Raw genomic sequence first — 21690 nt, forward strand, 5'->3', positions numbered from 1 at the left:
ACTTTCACGATTTCCAGTGCCTGCTGCCTCTTATAATAATATATTTATTTTAGATAGTGCTTTTCACTACAAAGAGAATCTCAAAGATGCTGTAAAAACAAACAAAACAAATGTAGAGATCTGGCAGGTCTTGGTGATGTTCTTCCACAGCTTCAGATGATAAGGTGTTGTTTAGCCAGGTAGTCAAAAAAAGCTGGGCAGTAGCGTAAGCGGAGGGAGCTTCGATGGCACTGAGAGGGAGCAGCGTCAGTCAGTTACTTAGACAGGCCCAGAGCGCTTCATCAGGCACCTTGTTTGTTGTCTCCTCCTCTGTAGGTAGGCTGGATAGTCCACTACTGAAGTGTAGCAATAATAAATAATAATAATAATAATAATATGCCATTTAGCAGACGCTTTTATCCAAAGCGACTTACAGTCATTTGTGCATACATTTTTGTGTATGGGTGGTCCCGGGGTTCAAACCCACTACCTTGGCGTTACAAGCGCCGTGCTCTACCAGCTGAGCTACACCTGGGTGATGCTTCAGCAGCTATAAGTGCCAGAAAGACCACCACACCTCAGCAGTAGTCAGGAAACAGTCCCCTACGAGGCAGGCCTCTCTCAACGCCTCACACCGCAGTCCACATCATTCATGCAAAGAGGGCAGGTGGAAAAAAGCCAGTGCTGTATTATAGCTGTTTCCACCAGACTCTCATCTCTCTTGTAGTCTCTCTCTCTCTCTAGTCTCTTGCTGTCTCTCCCTCACCCACTGACTCTTTCTCACCTCTCCCCCTCTCTTCCTCAGCTCCACTGCAGTATATTCCACCCCCCTCCTACAGAGGAGAGCAGACTGAGGGCCAATACTCTGATGGAGTCACTGAACTCCCTGCCTCCCACAGCCAACGACAACCTTCCCATCAGCATTCTGTATCCTTCACACACACACACACACACAGTTATAACATAAAAGATACAGGCCATTGACTAAATCTCTGTCATACGTGATGCATTTCACTTAATCTCTTTGAAAATGTGCTGTCCCTGCTGTTGCCACATACTGAGTCTTGTTTTTCAGTGCATCTCTGTCTGCCAGAGGTGTAGACCAACTTGTTTTAGTCATCAAAGACACAGACACATACCATTACAGTGCTCTTTCTAGGAGCTCTCCTTCCTATCTGTCCTTAACCCCCTTTCTCAGGCGTGTTGGAGAGATGTCGGTCTGCCTGTCTGACTTCACTGTGAAGACAGACGGACACATTGGCTCTCAGTTATAGACCTTTTTGTTGTGAGAGGCTACATTATTGATTTACTTGATTTATTTATCAATTTATTTATGGCTGTTTTTGCAACCAAACAGCCTTATCCTGAAGAGGTGTCTGGTAGGACTCCTGGCATATTATTACTGATTGACTGCGTCAATAAAAAATACTAGGGGGGAGCATCCATTCATTTGCCTTTAGGTTTGAGGTCTTTCAATAATATAAGTTTATCATAAAGAATTGTTGGGAAAAGAACAGTTGTTATACACTACCGGTCAAAAGTTTTAGAACACCTACTCATTCCAGGGTTTTTATTATTATTATTATTTTCTACATAGTAGAATAATAGTGATGGCATCAAAACTATGAAATAACACATATGGGATCATGTGGTAACCCAAAAAGTGTTAAACAAATCAAAATATATCTTATATTTGAGATTCTTCAAATAGCCACCCTTTGCCTTGATGACAGCTTTGCACACGCTTGGCATTCTCTCAACCAGCTTCATGAGGTAGTCACCTGGAATGCATTTCAATTAACAGGTGTGCCTTCTTAAAAGTTAATTTGCGGAATGTCAATTCAGTGGAAATATAGGACAATATGAGGTCACCCATTTGGATGGCCATTGCTAGATGGGATACAGAAGTCAAATGTGGTTTTTGTTTTTTGCATTTTAGCTAACCCTAACTCTTTTCCTAAGATTAACCTAATTCTCATAACTTGTGTCGTAGTAAATATAATTTGTCGGAGTAAATATAAAATGTTATAGATTGGTCTGACTAAAATGTTGTGCAAAGACCCGTTAGGAGCTTGTTTTCAATAAATGCTGTTTTAGGTCAGAGAACAAAGGACAGAGGAGAACACCATATCTTCTCACCAGATGACCTAGTCTTGCAGGAATGCGATAACAGGACAACACCCCCTCTCCGGCCATAAACCACCAGATACTCCCCACCACTTTCTCTTGACACACACCAATATTTCACTTTCACGCACACTCATTCTCAACTCCTCACGAGTTTCCTTTGACACACACAGACATCTCACTGTGGACGCACACTCATTCTCAAACCCCCCCTTCTACTGGTCGGGTGCCAAGGGCAGAGGACTCTGCCGTGCACCAATGAGGCTTCTACTCTGGACAGAGCAGACCCGCCTCCTACGCCTCGGGAACCAATCAAGGGACTAGAAGAAGGACCCCTCCTTTTGTGTTACATTGTATAAAGTAATGCTGTAAACTCTGTTTATCCATCCTTCTCAGCTGACACTAATAGAGTGCTATATGATTAGGTCCATGCATGTTAATTAACAGGATCCCATGCATGTTAGCTAACAGTAACAGATATCTCTGTGTTTAATAAACTGCCTTTTGCTTAAACAAATTCCTCTCTGTCTAGCGTCAATGGTTTGTACTCCCTCTCCTAATTATGTGTTCACCAACACTTGCTACATTAATTCTCCTAACCTGCTGCGTAAATTCTCCTAACCTGACATGTTGCTGCAGGTACTGCAGGATTTTGTTCCCAACTAGGCACTACACCTGACCAACTGAGCTAATTGATCAGTAAAGTGATTGCCTAAATTCAACACACCTGGTCTTCCAGGTAGGTTAAATCAAAAACATGAAGTGGCTGCAGCACTCAAGGACCAGGGTTGCCTACACTTGCTGTATCCCTTCTAGCCAAAACCCAGGTATAAAGACCAGGTTGGGGATTTACTGCCAACTGAAGTTATGGAATGTTTACTCATGAGTATAATTCATTGGCTGATCCCTCCTGGTGACCTGGATGGAATTACTGTATGTGATCCTTCATAACCCATAGGAAGTCCCACCCAGTTTACTATTTCAAATGGTGAAAGTCCTCAATGGCGCTGCCCATGCTAAAACGACCTTTTGGCATTAAAGTCGTCTATCTCTATGAGTTCACTCTTGACAGGATGCTTTCGTGATAAGCGGGAGGGGGAGGGATTTACCGCGTACCACGGCCTGTGTGCCGCTCTAAAATATCCGTCTGGAAACCACCTCCTTCCATGTAATCGCTGGCTGTCATTCGTCCAAGCAGAGCCAGCGGGTGCGATCGTGGCACTGGCGGAGTGGAGCAAGCGACTGCTGTATGTAAATTAATATTTCAAACGCGACATTGTCACCTGAGGATTGTAGCACATACTCCGCAACTAATGTCTCCATCTTTACGAGGAAACTGATGCTAGCTAGACAGAATCGTTGGTTTCGCTATCGTTGTATATCGTGCTGTTTCTTACTACAAGGTGAGTGAACGGCGAGTTTGTGATGATGTCCAAGTCAATTATCCACAGCTGACCTGTAGCGAGCGAAATGCATGCATTGGAATACAGATGGGTTGACATTGCGATTCAATTTCTCGATGACCGGTTTATTCACAAATAGTCCCGTCAGTTAATGAAATGCTGCTATTTCATGTTCCTTGATTGTTTTTGTGCAGTTCACAAATATTTTCTAAAACCATGCAACAGAGATCATTGTGGCTCGAGCCTCTTCCTTGAAAATGGTGTCTGACATACTAATGATGGGAAACATTTGTAATGAAATGAAAGGGTCTTTCAAGTCCACTGTATGCAAAATATATGCAAAACAGCTTCCAAGAGGGGTCAGAAAGGGGTCATTTTGATTGGCAGTATGTTAGCCTTTATCTCAACAATGAAGTTGACATTTTGTATGACATTTCCCTCTAAGTATAATTAATTGCCAACAAAATACTTAGTCAATACCCAGTGCTTCTCTGAAATCATAACGTTACTAATAACAGCTGTATGTATCATGCAGAGAGCTCAGATATTGTAATATATCCCACCCTGAACCTCAAACCTCCCACATTATATGGTACAACATACTGTAATACCTTACTTCTCATGTATTAAGAAAATATTATCTTACAACAGCCTACATACAGTTAGATGGCCCATTCTCTAATAATGGACAGCCAGGGGCGTCATGCACCCATTATTTTATAGGGGGCACTAAGTATGTGTGGATGGATTCTTGAGGGTGGTCTGGAGCCTGCTGAAGAATTTTGAAAATGTAGGATTTTTCAAACACCTGAAACAGCTTTTTCCTGCAATCTAGAGCCATATCATTATGCCTAATTCCATGTAAAAGATATGTATTTTTCTGCAGAGGTTATCTAAGCGTACCTCTTTTACTGTTCAATTGTAATTTTCATTCAAATGCCACACTGGTATATAGTATCATAACCTTAATATGGTTCTCTGCACCTTTGCGAGCCCAACTGGCTGCATATTCAACTGCGCTATTTCTTCTTTACAGCTTTTGTCATCTGCATCCAACTGGACTCTATGCAGCCGGCTATACACTCATGTCCCCCGGCGACCAGCTCTACATAAAACATCCTCCTTTCAGGCTGCAAGGGCGGCGATTTCCTCCTTAGTGTGCATATTTTTAAAGCTAGTTGTCTTAATAAAACACAATTTTGTACCACCATGCTAGACTGGCTAATGCTACTTCCTGATGTTGCACATGGCGTTCAGCCAGGGGTAAACAGACTGCTGCAACCGGAATGGCTGAATATCAGAGGTAGCATTAACCACTCTAGCATGGTGGTGGAACATTTTATTTTATTAAGACAGTACGCATATTTTTTCCCAGCTGCTCTCAATTAAAACTATTTGAGGAAATTGAGCCTGAATTGAGGATGCTTTATGTATGAGCCTGTCGCCAGAGGACAAGTGTATAAAGGGCTTGGTTGTTTAGCAACAAAACCGACACGTGCACAACTATGGGGCAAAACAGACTGGGTTGGCTTAGATTGTTGACATGTAAATTATATTTTGTCTCCAAGTGTTTATTGAAAACATACACTGAACAAAAATATAAATGCAACATCCAACAATTTCTAAGATTTTACTGAGTTACAGTTCATATAAGGAAATCAGTCAATTGAAATAAATGTATTGGGCCCTAATCTATGGATTTCACATGACTAGGAATACAGCTATGCATCTGGTCACAGATACCTTTTAAAAAACAAAAGTAGGGGCGTGGATCAGAAAAAAAAAAAAAAAAAAAAAGATGTATTCACTAACTGTAAGTCGCTCTGGATAAGAGCGTCTGCTAAATGACTAAAATGTAAATGTAAATGTAAAACCAGTCAGTATCTGGTGTGACCACCATTTGCCTCATGCAGCACGACACATCTCCTTCACATGGAGTTGATCAGGCTGTTGATTGTGGCCTGTGGAATGTTGTCCCACTCCTCTTCAATGACTGATGAGCTGCTGGATATTGGCGGGAACTGGAACACGCTGTCATACACGTTGATCCAGAGCATCCCAAACATGCTTAATGGGTGACATGTCTGGTGAGTATGCAGGCCATGGAAGAACTGGGACATTTTTAGCTTCCAGGAATTGTATACAGGTCCTTGTGACATGGGGCCTTGCATTATCATGCTGTAACAGGTGATGGCGGTGGATGAATGGCACGACAATGGGCCTCAGGATCTCGTCACGGTATCTCTGTGCATTCAAATTGCTATTGATAAAATGTGTGTTCATTTGCCGTAGCTTATGCCTGACCATACCATAACCCCACTGCCACCATGGGGCACTCTGTTCACAACGTTGACATCATCAAACCGCTCGTCCACACAACTCCATACACGCTACGCTGTCTGCCATCTGCCCGGTACAGTTGAAACCAGGATGAATCCGTTAAGGGCACACTTCTCCAGCGTGCCAGTGGCTATCGAAGGTGAGCATTTGCCAACTGAAGTATTTTACAACGCTGAACTGTAGTCAGGTCAAGACCCTGGTGAGGATGCCGAGCACGCAGATGAGCTTCCCTGAAAATGTTTGACAGTTTGTGCAGAAATTATTCGGTTGTGCAAACCCACAGTTTCATCAGCTGTCTGGGTGGCTGGTCTCAGACGATCCCGCAGGTGAAGAAGCCATATGGGGAGGTCCTGGGCTGGCGTGGTTATACGTGGTCTGCATTTGTGAGGCCGGTTGGATGTACTGCCAAATTCTCTAAAATGACGTTGGAGGCGGCTTATGGTATAGAAATGAACATTCAGTTCTCTGGCAAAAGCTCTGGTGGACATTCCTGCAGTCAGCATGCCTTAGTGCACCTGTGTAATGATCATGCTGTTTAATCAACTTCTTGATATGCTACACCTGTCAGGTGGATGGATTATCTTGGCAAAGGAGAAATGCTCACTAATAGGGATGCAAACAAATCTGTGCACAAACTTTGAGAGAAATAAGCTTTTTGTGTGTGAAACAGTTCAGGGATCTTTTATTTCAGCTCATGAAACATGGGACCAACACTTTACATGTTGTGTTTTATATTTTTGTCCAGTGGAAATACATTTGCACAATGAGCAGTTGTCGTCTCTCAAATACATTGTTACAGTTGTTGGTTAGCTAGCGAATTTGAGCCATATTAGCATTGACATGAAATCATTAAAAACACCTCAAAACAAGACATGGTATCAAGAACATGATGAAACTAGCTGAAAGGAGTCACTTACAATTCCCCACATGGCAGTTTCTTGTCATTGTTGGTAGCTATCTGGCCATCCCAATTCACAGCAACTCACGGACTTCTGCCCCATTTGAAGCGTTTGTATCGTTTTCGTGACGTTGTCAGCTAACCAATCTATAGCCGGCTACATAGAGTCCAGTTGGACGCAGATGACGAACAACGTAAAAGGAATAATGCAGCCGGTTGGCCTACATCTCTGCTAAAATCTGGGTAAAAGATTTAAAGGAATGTGAGTCTTATTCAGTACATTTAGTAATTCCTTGCTTTTCTAAAGTCTAGCAACCTTGCCAGCAGGTATGCCAGCTAAGGTAGTTAGACAAGCTACTCTAACGTGATCGCCTGAAATGGCTTGGTAGCTAGTTATGAGGTTGGGAGATTGGGAACCTTTCTAGCTAGCTAAAGCCAACTTCATAAAATTGCTAGGTGGCTATTATTACAGAGAAACAACCAAACATTTTCGTTTTATTTATTAATCAAGAAGGAATCAATAGGCTACAGAGCTTGATCAAATTCATTTACAAACATACCTCCTGCAAGTCCTGCCCATCACTGGCAGCTAAAATCAAGTCAAACACTGTGTGTCTCTCTCTCTCCTACTCCACTAACGATACTGTCTGCATGCACTAGAGTATCTAGCGTCCTGCCTAGAATATCTTTGCTCCTTGGTGCACCTAGTAAGGAACCACTTACTAGGGAGAATAGGGGGGTTACTCTTTGCCTGGTCCAGTCACTGTGCCCCCTCTGTAAAATACCACTGACAGATCTTTTTATAAATAATTATTATAAAACGTGGGCTTAAAAATGAAGTTTAGTAATTAATTTAACATCTGAAAATGTTTAAAACAGGACAAATCTGAGGGGGCATGTGCCCTTGTGCCCCCTATGGGCATGACATCTCTGGACACAGCTGATGGGAGGCTTACAGTAAATGGGTGCATTTTGGAGTGTAATTTCTCAACTTCTGTGCTTTGCATGATGCCCGTGAGATATGATTGATCTGTCTTCTAGTCGCTTGCCCCCTCTGCTCCACCTTAATATCCCAGCACTTTGTCTAGTCCGATGGAAACATCAATGCTGGATGCCCATTGTCGATGGTGAAGACACTAATAAAAATCAATGGCCTTCTTGGTTATGCTTCTAACGAAACAAGCATATGGGGCTCCCTACTAGTAAGCCTGTTCCCTGGTTGTCCGTCTTAGAAATATTGGACTTATTGACTTGCATGTTCAATACAAAAAGCTGGAAGGCAGCCCAAATTGCTCCTAATCGAACACTGTCTGTATTCTGCTACTCCAACTGTATCATCAGCACCCATTTTTGCTGAGACAGAAGATGTTACAAAGTTGCTCAAAGTATGTCGTTGGTGATTCGGGCAAATGCCCTGTCATAGCCTATGTCAAATCACACGGCTTGCATAACCCAATCTCTGACTCTTCAGGCAGTATTCTAATTAAATAGGAGGTTCTGTAAGTGTCAGAGAGTAGGGGAATGCCACTGAAGAGTTCAGAATAGAGATACTACATTGTGAGAAACAGCTGAAAAGATGTTGATCAGGTGTCAGTCCTCATTGGCTTTCACTCACAACCCTGACTCTTTCTCTCACTATCAGATCCCTGTCTTTAGGCCTGACTTTGTTGCGTCTTGAAAAAGAGGAATTAAATATTCAGCAGAAAAGCAGTTGGCTCCCCCAGGCTCGCTCTCATCCCACAGTACTCCTTCCTCATCTTCCTTCTGCCTCTCACAATCCCCCCTCTGCCACTTTCTTTTTCTCTCTCTCCGATAATATCATTGATGGAGACATTGCTGAATTATACATTTGGTGTTCTATCGATACTGTCTTCTCCTCCTACTACACTTTTGCTTTCTGCTAATGTTGTCTTAAGAACCAGTGCTCATCAAATATGCATCAGTCCAAGACCTATTTTTAGCGTTTGTATTTATCTTGACTTTCATACCTCCCTTTCAAATGTATTAACATGCTCCAAGGGAGAGGAGGCTGGAACTGAGAGAATGTTGAGGCAGCCCACAGCTTAGAGGAGGGAGAGTATATGAGAGAAAGAAAGAAAGAGGATGCAAGACGGGTGGCTGGCAAGAAGTCGGTGAAAGTTATTTAGGTATTAGATAAGTGACAGATGTCAAGTGGCGTTTAGAAGTTGTTTTAAATGGGACAGAAGGAACTTTAGAACCTGTGTAAAATATATATATATATAGTACAGGACCAAACTGGATTTGAAAAGTAAAAATATGATCATAAATGTAAAAATATGTATAGCAAAATACAAGAATACGCTCTCATGTCAGACTGAGACCTACTGTCAATTTTAGTTTTACAAGTTCAGTAAACACTGTATATTTCAGAATACTGTTAAACTTCATTTTCTCTTGTTCTGTGTACGTTAGAGTGCCTCACCATCACAACCTCTTGACCATGCTGAGTGTGTGTACAGTCCTCCTGGTGGTGGCTGCTGCAGCCCTCTCCTCTGCAGACTCCGACACGCACAGACACGACTCCAACTTGGAGATCTGTATCCTGCTGTGTGTGTGTGTCTGCATCCGTTTCCTTTTTCAGAATATTAAAAGAGGAGTCCATTTGGAGGACCCTTGATTAGTGTGTATGTATTGAAATGTCTGTCAGCATTTCTTCCTGAACCCCCCTCCTCTCAGACAAGCGTCTGTTTGAGACCAAGAGGAAAGACCAACTAAACGCTCTGAAGAACCTGGTGGAGCTCAATGACATCAACCAGCAGTATAAGATCATAGACATCATGCTGAAGGGACTGTTTAAGGTACAATGGCTCCACTCCTGTTTAACTTCCCTTCATGCTGACCATTAGCTAGAAACAGGACGTTGTGGCCTTAGTGGGAAGTAATAGCAGTGTTAGTTTCTAATCATGTTTAGATTATTATGATCTCATGAGTAGGCAAATAAGGCGATTTGCTAAGCAGTATCTAAGTATCCGGTCACTAATAAGACTAGAGTAACCTGGATTTAGCTTATAAGTCATCCTATTATGCTTGAGGCATCACCGTATATACTGTATTCTTCCCACATGTATACGGTTTGATTCCCAGAGGACATATCTGCTCTCTGCCCAAGGATAACTATGGTAGTCAACCCACAGTGGGCAATCTACATTGTCAGCGTGTGTGTGTGTGTGTGTTCTGTGAAGGTGTTGGAGGACTCGAGGGCCATCCTTATTGCAGCCAACATGAAGGCTGATGATCCCTTCCCCATAGATGACAAAATCAAAGAAGGTCAGATTATGGACCATTATACCTTTACTACACTTTGGTCTCTCTCCTCCCTCTCTTTCTCACTCAATGCTAATCTGGTTTCTCTGTCACCATCTTGTTTTTTTCTCCACTTCTGCCTGCCTCTCCTCTCCCTCCCCTTTTCCCTCTCCGCCTCTTACGTTTTCTGTCATTACTCACTGTCCCTCCAAACTGTCCCCTCCCTTTTTCATTCTCTCTCTTGCTCTCTCTTTTAGTATGTCAGTCTGCAGTGATTTAGGTTCTAGTTTATTCCCTAAGTATGAAATGTAGATTTCTCTCTCTCTCTCTCCCCCTCCCCCCATAGCCTACTCCCATGTGGTGGAGAACACGGCGTTCTTTGGGGACGTGGCGTTGCGTTTCCCACGTATTGTCCACCACTACTACGACCGCAACCCTGACTGGGGTGGCCTTCTGCGATGGGGGCTACGCTTCTGCAACCTTACTGGGGTGTTCACCGGGGGAGCACACCAGCATGTTCTTTCACTGGTGAGACTGGGGTAGAACTGGGAGGAAATTCTGGGGCATAGCGGAAAATGGTTTATTTATTGCCAACAGGTGAAATGTATTATAACCTCCTTATTACTAAATGTGTTATAAGCATACCATTATAATAACTCATGTTTTTGTATGTGCCTTTTTTTTCCCTATGGATTCAAAATGGCTGATAACTCTCCCTCCTCCCCTCCTTGTCTCTCAGATGTCGCAGGAGTTGGGAATAATAGAGAAATCCCCAGACTTCACCAACCCATATCGCACTGAGAGAGACGACGTGAGTAACATACACAGTGGCTCTCAGCCTCTGTAACCACATTGTATACTATCGCAGTGAAGCCTACCAGACAGACTTGGAAGACGTGTTCTTTTAAGACTTGTTTAAGAAACAAGCTTGACTATGTTTGTGTCAGTAAAACTCATACTGACTGCACCTTTTTGCTTTCCCATCCTCTGCTGTTTGATACTCCATACACCTATTATTCAAAAACGCCCTTCTCAAACACGTTCACACGCTCTGCTTTTCTCTGGCGCAGGTTCTTCACACTGCAGAGGCTTTTCAGAAGATCCTGAGGGAGGAGGAGAAGAGGAGGAGGAAAGAGGACAAGAGGAAAGAGATTAGGAAGGGGCCCCGCATCTCCCGCTCCCGTGCTGAGCTATAGTACTCTACCTCAACTCTTGGAGAGAAATGAAGAGGAGAGGAGAAGGAACATGTAGGGGGATGTCCTGAGTCCTAGATTCAGTGATGAAGAGGTTTGGTCTTGGAACCGGTGTCAAAGGGATAAAGTGGCAGCAGAGAATTTGAGAGGAAAGAGGGAACTAGAACTGTTTTATATGTGGCACAGGAACAAACTGGAGAGAAGGAAAGGAGGGTGAGCTGTATCTGTGGAATCAGACTTACTGTATACATAACTGTGCCCAACCTGCAGTTATTATGAAACAAATAAAATACAGTTAGCACTATGTTGAAGAAGATTTTAATAAGGAAAGCTCATTTTCATAACTTGATTACATAACTGTACTTTGGAAGAAACAGCAAATACCCAATATGTTATCTTTTTGTGAATAGATTTAATACAATTCACTACCATGCAAAAACATTACAATTGTTTTGATGATATGGTCTTAGGAAAATTCTAATTTGTCCTCACCATACTACAGCATGTGTACATATGAGTTGTTTACATTCCCATTCAACAAGCTTTAAAATATAAAGCTTGAATATGTTGAATTCTGTTTTGTGTTAGTTTAAGTTTTCCTGTCGCCTTCTCCGGAGTTAGCAGATTTATATAATGAGATTTTATGAGGTTGTTGTTGAATGGTCCATTTATGTCTGCCACTTGCTTTCCTAGAGCTGAATGCTTTCTTAGCTTTGTCTGTGTGTGACTGTCCGCACGAGTGTTAAATGGTGTTTGGTCACTTTTGTTATGAGTTTAAATCAAACTATTTTACATATTATTTTGTCTACAATTAGGGAGGGATAATGTCTTAGAGCTGTGTCTTTTGGCAACCACTCATCAGCTTAAACTTCTATATCATGTCACATTTGTTTCTGTCCATCTGATGGCCAAAAGGAAATGTCAGAATGGCCATGTTAGAACAGCAGTCACCAAGAACAATGCCTTTTAAAAAACATTATATATTTTGGCATATCTAGGGAAGATCTAAATTCCATACTCCTCCTGTCCTGTCTCCTCAAAATCCATTAAACCAGAAATCCCTCCCCTCTGACCTTCTCCTCCAATGGGTTTTGAGAAAGAGGATGCAAGGAGTATGCGATTGAGATCTTTCCTTAGTGTTTTGTTGCCCCCTTGACATTTTGAAGGAAATTAGCTCAAATAAGTTATTCAATATACAAAGGTGATGAATGACTGATTATGATTTACTAGAGTTTTGTAAATGCAAATGTTATTTATGTATGTTCAGAGTGGTGGAGGCTGGTGGGAGGAGCTATAGGAGGACGTGCTCATTTTAATGGCTGGAATGGAGTTGATGGAACAGAGTTTACATATGTTTGATTCCATTCCAGCCATTACAATGAGTCTGTCCTCCTATAGCTCCTCCCACAGCCTCCTCTGGTTCAGATGAAGCATCTCATTGCTGAGAATTTACTATTTTGTGTAGATTTATCATACATTTGTTAAGTTTAATAAAATGAAATTACTATGAATCATACTTGTAATTTTGAATCATTACAAATAAATCACTCAGTACACTGAAGATTATTATGATAAAAGTCAATGTAATGAAATCAGAATGCGGAACATCTGCCACCAGACGGCGCCAAAGGTGTGTAATCGACAGTCATGAAGTCACGTTTCCCCCCACTGTTTTTGGTTGAACTCATTGGACTGTTGCCGAACAGAAACAGTCCCGTCCGCCATAAACACTTCACCAACGCAACACAAGCCCAAATGTAGACGTGAAGCTTAATCAGACTGAGAGATCATGTCTAATTTCGTGGAATCGGGTAGGTCAAGGTTTTTTTCTTCATATTTATCGACAGTTTGGAACATAGCATTTAGCTAAATGAGAACTCATGCAAATCTAGCTAGCTAACATTAGCTAGCAGCAAGCTAACTGTCAACAACAGAGCAAGCTAACGTTAGCTAGCTATAGTCTTTCTTATTTATACTTTATTCAAAGAATAGGATAGAATTAGCCAACGTGCTGTTTGATCTTTTGGCAATGTTTAGCTAATGATTGTGCTATCTCTAGACAACGTTAGTAAACAATGCTGTTTTTGACAAGGGAAAACAAAGCTGAACAATCTGCTGTAAATTAGCTGAACGTTCCTGACTGTTCTTCACCAGCCTGTCAAAGAACTGTGAGGTCAGGCCTACACCAAGTTATGTAATGCACAGTGGATATATTAGGCTAATTGCTTAACTGTATAAATAGTAGGCCTAGTCTCTCAGAACGAGTGTAGTTTGCAGACTGTTCAGCTGAAAAATGCACATATGAACCTAGCCTAAGTAATGTCAGAATCAGCTGCTCCTCTGTCAACCAATGATTCATATAAACAATAGATGACTGACGGGCGCTGTTTTGAAGCCATTTTGGCACTTCACCAATGTATTTTGGACGCTACAGAGATGCATTTATTCATGTCTACATTTGTTTTTGCCACGTTTATTCTATTACAGACACCTTAATGCATACTTTTAAATTATATTATGTGAGCTAAATATAAAAATCATTAGAAATATATATTAAAACATTTTCCTTAAAGTCCAGGTAGAAGATAATGGACCCTGTCATATATTTATGTAGTTGGTGCTGTATATTTAAGCAATAAGGCACGAGGGGATGTTGTATATGGCCAATATACCACGGCTGTGGGCTGTTCTTAAGCACGATGCAACGTGGAGTGCCTGGATACAGGTGTTATGTTGGCCATATACTACAAACCCCAGAGGTTCCTTATTGCTATTATAAACTGGTTACCAACATAATTAGAATAGTAAACAAGTAATTTTGTGTGATACCCGTGGTGTACGGTCTGATATACCACTGCCTTCAGCCAATCAGCATTCAAGGCTCAAACGACACGGTTTATAATACCCCCCAGTTTAAAACTAACTGTTCGAGCCCTGAATGCTGATTGGCTGAAAGCCATGGTATATCAGACCGTATACCACCGGTATGACAAAACATTTATTTTAACTCTTCTGATTACCTTGGTAACCAGTTTATAATAGCAGTAAGGCACCTCAGGGGTTTTTGGTAACCATTGGTTGCATGTTTTGTCACAATATTTTAACATTCGGTTTGGACTGATGCCCGACTGAGCATTCTGCTCAATGCATCGTCAATGAGTGCTGAAGATTTAATCAAAAGTGCATTACAGTGGCTTGGAAATACAATGACATTCAAAAGGAGGCAAATAATTAGTAGGAAAACCTTTCATCATAATTTTGATGTCACCAGATTGACTTCAGCTGCAGTATAACGTTAGCTAGCTAAGATTGAGGGGAGGACACTGGATGTTAGCTAGCTAATGTTAGCATTGCTAGCTATTTTTGACAAACTTTCCTAGCTAACGACATGATAATGCTGGCAAAGTTGTTTTCTACTAAATATTTGACTACTTTAGCAATTTAATCTTATTTCGAGGCAGTAGTGTGTAGTTTAGACTAAACAGTAGTTAACCTCCATCCAGAATGACTGGGCTTATCACCACTTTAGGGCACCACTATGGCACCGCCGATAGAGGGCGGCTTGAGAATGTTCATAACAATGGCATGACGCGACTGAGTGATGGAGGTGCAAGCTATGAATATGGCCAATATACCAGGTACTCCGCGCTGCGTCATGCTTAAGAACAGCCCTTAGCCGTGGTATATTGGCCATATACCACACCCCCTCTGGCATTATTGCTTAAATATACACATGTTCTAACTTGAACAATTATTTGTTCGTTTATAATTGTACAATTTATGCTCCCTGTATATAAAAACCATGAATACTGCCGGAAAGGCCCGAACGCAAGATCGTAATTTTGATGACTCACACTGTGAGCCTACTGTACATGGTAAGCTGGTGTGCACCAGGTTGTACTTCATGTTTTAGTATGGAAAACGGTTGTGAGGATTTTTCTACAATTCACAACATATTTACATAATTATAATCTTTATTGAATAAAAAATCTAATTTGATCATGTGGAAAAACGTATTTCAGTTAACATTATCAAGCCAGCAGCAGATTAAACAGAAAGTGAATTCTCTCCTCCCTCTCTCCCCAGTTTTAGCTTGTGGATATCACTGTCTAGCTGGCTAGCTTTAGGATATTTACTAGCCCATACCAGTGACAAACTTGGCTATGTTATCGACATACGGCAGAAAACAAATAAAATCTTATTTTGCCAGCTAGAAAGAAACAGCCACAAATAAATTCAGGAACTGAGGAAGAGGATAGCTAGCTCATGTTAGCTGATGCCTCTTTAACAAGAAGTAACAAAAGCATCATTTTTGGGACAAATCACTTGCTCAACGCTAAACCTAATTTAGATCTATTATTGAATAATGTGTCGATTGAGCAAGTTGAGGAGACTAAATTGCTGGGTGTAACCCTAGATAGATAGTAAGCTGTCACGGTCAAAACATAAAGACCACAGGAGGTTGGTAGCACCTTAATTGGGGAGGACGGGCTCTTGGTAATTGCTGGAGCAGAATCAGTGGAATGGTATCAAACACATGGTTTGATGCCATTCCATTCGCGCCGTCCCACCCATTATTATGAGCCGTCCTCCCCTCAGCAGCCTCCACTGATATAGACTCAATGGTGGCTAAAATGGGAAGAGGTCTGTCCATGATAGGGCGTTGCTCTGCCTTCTTGACATTTCAGTCGACCAGACAAGTCCTACAGGCCCTAATTTTGTCACACCTGGACTACTGCCCATCTGTGTGGTCATGTGACATAGTCCAATTGTAGTTGGTCCAGAACAAAGCAGCACGTATCGCACTTAGATGTACACAGAGGGCAAGTGTCAGGAACATGCATGTCAATCTCACCAGGCTCAAAGTTGAGGAGAGATTGACTGCATCACTATTGGTCTTTGTGCCAGGTATTAATGTAATAATAAATAAATAATAATATGCCATTTAGCAGACGCTTTTATCCAAAGCGACTTACAGTCATGCGTGCATACATTTTTTTTTTTTGTGTATGGGTGGTCCCGGGGATCGAACCCACTACCTTGGCGTTACAAGCGCCGTGCTCTACCAGCTGAGCTACAGAGGACCACCCATGTGATGTGTTGAAGGTACCGAACTGTCTGTTCAAACAGTTGGCACACAGTTCGGACACTCATCGGTACAACACAAGACATGCAACCAGAAGTGTCTTCACAGTCCCCAGGTCCAGAACAGAGGCTGGGAAACGCACAGTATTAAATAGAGCCATGACTACATGGCTAGCAATATAACCAGATAAAAGAAAACCTTACTGCACACAGGGGACTGTGAAGAGAGAGCCATTTGAAATATATTGTTTTGTAATTTGCACTCTATTATGTATTAGACCTAGATATTGTGTGTATGAACTGTATTTGGAAAGTATTCAGACCCCTTCACAGCCTTATTCTAAAATTGATTACATAGTTTTTCCCCCTCATCAATCTACACACAATACCCTATAATGACAAAGCAAAAACAGGTTTTTAGACATGTTTGCAAATAAAATAAAGAACTGAAATATCACATTTACATAAGTATTCAGACCCTTTACTCAGTACTTTGTTGAAGCACCTTTGGCACCGATTACAGCCTCCAGTCTTCTTGGGTATGATGCTACAAGCTTGGCACACCTGTATTTGGGGAGTTTCTCCCATTATTCTCTGCAGATCCTCTCAAGCTCTGTCAGGTTGGATGGGGAGCGTCGCTGCACAGCTATTTTCAGGTCTCTCCAGAGATGTTCGATCAGGTTCAAGTCCGGGCTCTGGCTGGGCCACTCAAGGACATTGAGACTTGTCCTGAAGCCACTCCTGCGTTGTCTTGGCTGTGTGCTTAGGGTCCTTGTCCTGTTGGAAGGTGAACCTTCGCCCCAGTCTGAGGTCCTGAGCGCTCTGGAGCAGGTTTTCATCAAGGATCTCTCTGTACTTTTCTCCATTAATTTTTCCCTCGATCCTGACTAGTCTCCCAGTCCATGCCACTGAAAGACATCTCCACAGCATGATGCTGCCACCACCATGCTTCACCGTAGGGATGGTATTGGCCAGGTGATGAGCGGTGCATGGTTTCCTCCAGATCTGATGCTTGGCATTCAGGCCAAAGAGTTAATCAGACCAGATAATCTTGTTTCTCATGGTCTGAGAGTTCTTTAAGTGCCTTTTGGCAAACTCCAAGCGGGCTGTCATGTGCCTTTTACTGCAGAGTGACATCCGTCTGGCCACTCTACCATAAAGACCTGATTGGTGGAGTGCTGCAGAGATGGTTGTCCTTCTGGAAGGTTCTCCCATCTCCACAGAGGAACTCTGGAGCTCTGTCAGAGTGACCATCGGGTTCTTGGTCACCTCCCTGACCAAGGCCTCCCCCGATTGCTCAGTTTGGCCGGGCGGCCAACTATAGGAAGAGTCTTGGTGGTTCCAAACTTCTTCCATTTAAGAATGATGGAGGCCACAGTGTTCTTAGGGTCCTTCAATGCTGCAGAAATGTTTTGGTACCCTTCTCCAGATCTGTGCCTCAACACAATCCGGTCTCGGAGCTCTACTGACAATTCCTTCGACCTCATGGCTTGGTTTTTGCTCTGACATGCACTGTCAACTGAGGGACCCTTATATAGACAGGTGTGTGTGCCTTTAAAATCATGTCCAATCAATTGAATTCACCACAGGTGGAGTCCAATCAAGGATGATCAATGGAAACAGGATGCACCTGAGCTCAATTTCGAGTCTCATAGCAAAGGATCTGAATACTTATGTAAATAAGGTATTTCTGTTTTTTGTTTTTAATACATTTGCTAACATTTCTAAAAAAAAAAACTGTTTTCGCTTTGTCATTATGGGGTATTGTGTGTAAAATAATTTTATCAATTTTAGAATAAGGGGTCTGAATACTTTCCGAATGCACTGTATGTAGGCTATGTGTGACGTTTTAAATGTATGTAGTTCAGTCCTTGACTAATAATGTTCTGTATTATGTCATGTTTAATTTGGACCCCAGGAACAGTAGCTGCTGTTTTGAAAGCGGCTAATGGGGATCCTAATAAATACCAAAATTCCAAATCCTAAGATCTAAAAATAAACATATCATTGAGTAAAATTCACAATACACCCCTCCAAAGAAAGCCTGGCTCCTTTTTCCGAAATGCCTCCAGATCCACGATGGAATACATGGCCAAAGTGTTGTGTTTCGGTTTAGCACATACACACACACAGTTTCGGCCCCAGCCACAGGGCTCTATACAGAAACAAACAAATATTTTCTCATAGTACAAGCCTATCTATAGTATGACAGCAGTTAGTTACCAACAGCTGGCAGACATGTTAATTTGGTTACTTTAGCGTTAATCACTGTTATTTAGTTGGAAGACGTGAGCTAAATGCAGTAGTTCTATAGCTAGCTAACGTTAGGGCTCTACGTTTCTATTATATGCGTTTCTGGCATTAAGAAATAGCTGCTACATGCCTTTTAAAGTATAATTTTTTTGGAAGTTCTAATGTTACTGTCCCCACTAGAACAACAAAAAATACTTTAAAACATGTAATTTTGTCCTTGAAACATTGAATTGCAATACTGTAGAAGTCCATTCATTCCTATGGAGGACTGCTTCTTCTGGGGAGTGCCAATATGGCTGACCGCTGGCTTCAAAGCCTCTCAGTGGCCAATAAATAGCATCAGCAATCCAGGGTTTATATACATCATTGATGTCAACACATTGTGTTTTTATATGATGCATGTATTTTCTATTTGTTTGCTAAATCTGCAGCTAATAATACTGTATAGCACTTGAAGCTGTTTTGTGTCATTAGTAATTAAACTGTATTTTCATGTCCATTCAGGAAGTAGAAGAGGGGAGGGAAAAGACCCAGATTACTTTTCGGAGAGCAAGATGGAGGATGTGTCCTTAGCCACAGAGCTCCGTCTTGTCCTGATCGGAAAGACAGGATCAGGGAAGAGTGCCTCTGGGAACACCATCCTGGGCCGCAGGCACTTCCTGTCAGAGCTCAGCGCCAGCTCAGTTACCCATGTCTGTGAACAAGGCAGCGCAGACCTGACTGAGGAGGAGGTGGTGGAAGGACAAGGAGTAAGGAGGAAGAGGACGAGAGTGGTGGTGGTAGACATGCCTGGTTTTGGAGACACACGCTTTGATGCTGAGCAGACTCATGCTGAAATAGCCAAGTGTGTGGCACTGTCCGCCCCAGGCCCCCATGCATTCCTCCTGGTGATCCCACTGGGCCGCTACACTGAGGATGAGGACCGAGCCGTGAGGGAGATGGTCCATATATTTGGGGAGGGGGCGGTCCATGACCACACACTAGTCCTGTTCACTCGTGGTGATGACCTAGAAGGGAGGGGGATGGAGGCGTACCTCGGAGCCAGCGCCCCGGTGGAGCTGAAGGCCCTGATAGAGAGGTGTGGGGGCAGGTACCACGTCCTCAACAACAGAGACCCCAGTGACCTGCACCAGGTTGTAGGGCTGCTGGAGAAGGTGGAGAGGATTGTGGAAGAGAACAATGGAGGCTTCTACACCAACACCATGTTCAGAGAGGCTGAGTCAGCCATCAGGGAGGAGCAGGAGAGGATGATGAGAGAGAGAGGCCAGGGGGAGGGAGAGGAAGGGAAGGGCAGTGAGATGACAGACAGGGAGACCAAGATAGCCAAAAGACGGAAGTGCGATCTAGAGCAGATTGGGGGTGTGAGAAGTGGGAGTGGGTGGGATGAGAGGAGGGGGGCAGCTGTGGGAGGTACAGGATTAATGAAGAGAGCCCTGAAGAGAGGAGCAAATGAGGAGGGATGGAAGATGGAGAGGTGGACAGAGGAGAGGAAAGGAAGTGCCGTTAGCCTCCTGAGGGATAGAGGGGACAGGTGGAGGGAGCTGTTCAGGACCAGGCGGAGGGGCAGCGACAGGGCCTTGAGCAGGAGGCAGTCTTTCTGCTCTGCCCTGGGGCAGTTCAGGAGGGAGGCTGCCCTCTCTGAGAAGGTCCTAGAGAAAGTGAAGATCCTGGTGGCTGCTGGAGCCACTGGCATGGTCGTGGGGGCAGTGTTCGGGGCGGCTGCCCCTCTAGCTGCAGCGGCGGGAGCTGCAGTCATGGGGAACACAGTGGGCTTTGCTGCAGGGCAGCTGGCTGGGATGTCAGTTGCAGGCGGCACAGGGATGGGAAAAGCTGTGGGTGCCATAGTGGCAGCAGCCACAGGGAAAACAGCCATGGCTCTCGGGGCAGCGACCGGAGGAGTGCTGGGGGGATCTGTGGGCGCCCTAGCTGGGGCAGAAGCTGCCAGTCCTGGGGCGGGTGCTCTGGATGCTCTGGGGCAGGTGAGCCTGATCGGGACTGCAGCAGTGGGAGTTGCAGCAGGGGTGGGGGGTGCCATGGGAGCAGGAGCTGCCCTGGGGGCCGCTCTGGAAGGTGCAGCTGTCAGTACAACTGCCCTGAAAGGGGTGGGCACCACAGCAGGGACAGTAGGTGTGGCGAATGCTACTGCTATTGGCTCAGTAGCAGCTGGACAGCAAGCAGTGGCCACTGGGGGCAGTGTTGCAGCTGGAGCTGTTCAGTGTGCAGCAGCCGCTGTGGCAGATGGGGTGGCTGTGAGTGGGCCGCTGGTTCAGGCCGGTGGGGTGTGTGGATCTGCAGGGCATGTTGTTTCTGATGCCTGGGGTTCCATGAGAGGGACAGCGTGCATCATGACAGCGGTTGCAGAGATAGGCAAGGCTGCAGTGGGAATCGCCCTGGCAGGAGGGCTGGTCGTGAAGGTGGTGAAGAAGAGGGTCAGGAACAGCACCAGCTCAGCAGACGCCAACTACACAAAGAAGTCCTATGAGATCTACTGGAACAAATAAAGGACAGTTAGGCCTGCAACACCAGACCATAGAAGAAAAAGACATCAACTATCAGGACCTTTCAAAATGTGGATTCAGGTTCAATCATTAAGCACCGTATCACAATTATCAGTAAAAGCACATGTAGCGAGTCTTTGTTCCTTTTACTGGCAGTGGATGGTGTGATTTCCTCTATTCACTGTTAATAAACTATAGCTCTTCTGCAGTGAAGTATCTACCCACAATATTACTGAACTATCGTTTTAGCATTGTTCAAGCACTTACTGTGGTTATTTGAGCTTTTTGGTATGCACAATTTGTATGATTTCTTGTGATCCTATAGTTATTTCTAATTCATTATAGAATATGGTTTTCCACCGTATTCAATCAAATTAGTAGTTTACTGTTTCAATGAAAGACAGTTGTAGTTTTCTGCATGCAGATTTTCATAAATCCACATATATAATCTACAAATTTTAGTCTGGTCCAGTATTACAAAATATATATTTTTTAGATCTTATTCACAATTGAAATGATGTACTGTATAACACACATTTCACATTATGTATTAAGTTGCAGTATTGTGGCTTTTTGAAGGGGAAATAATTGAAATCCATAAAATAAAATCTGATTTAAAAAATGTCTGTCCTTGTCATTTTTTTGTTTTA

The 21690-nt window shown here is 43.2% G+C and overlaps 2 protein-coding genes across 3 annotated transcripts; both read left to right on the plus strand.

The window, feature by feature from the left end:
• Nucleotides 1-3131: 3131 nt before the first annotated feature.
• LOC311104061 (coiled-coil domain-containing protein 134-like) lies at nt 3132-12715 on the plus strand. 2 transcript variants are annotated; one of them, XM_084145720.1, is made up of 7 exons: nt 3132-3353; nt 9181-9305; nt 9445-9566; nt 9951-10035; nt 10358-10539; nt 10751-10822; nt 11082-12715. In XM_084145720.1, exons 1-7 carry the CDS (start codon nt 3160-3162, stop codon nt 11205-11207), a joined length of 906 nt encoding a protein of 301 aa, XP_084001846.1. In that variant the 5' UTR covers nt 3132-3159; the 3' UTR covers nt 11208-12715. The 2 variants fall into 2 exon arrangements, with proteins under 2 accessions (XP_084001846.1, XP_084001847.1); XM_084145721.1 differs by having other exon boundaries at nt 3278-3509.
• Nucleotides 12716-12898: 183 nt separating this feature from the next.
• On the plus strand, nt 12899-21664 carry LOC311147378 (uncharacterized protein). The gene is made up of 2 exons (XM_084184074.1): nt 12899-13015; nt 19047-21664. Exons 1-2 carry the CDS (start codon nt 12994-12996, stop codon nt 21041-21043), a joined length of 2019 nt encoding a protein of 672 aa, XP_084040200.1. The 5' UTR covers nt 12899-12993; the 3' UTR covers nt 21044-21664.
• Nucleotides 21665-21690: the final 26 nt, after the last annotated feature.

Source organism: Coregonus lavaretus (assembly GCF_964263955.1).
Source record: "Coregonus lavaretus genome assembly, chromosome: 2".
Lineage (NCBI taxonomy): Eukaryota > Metazoa > Chordata > Actinopteri > Salmoniformes > Salmonidae > Coregonus > Coregonus lavaretus.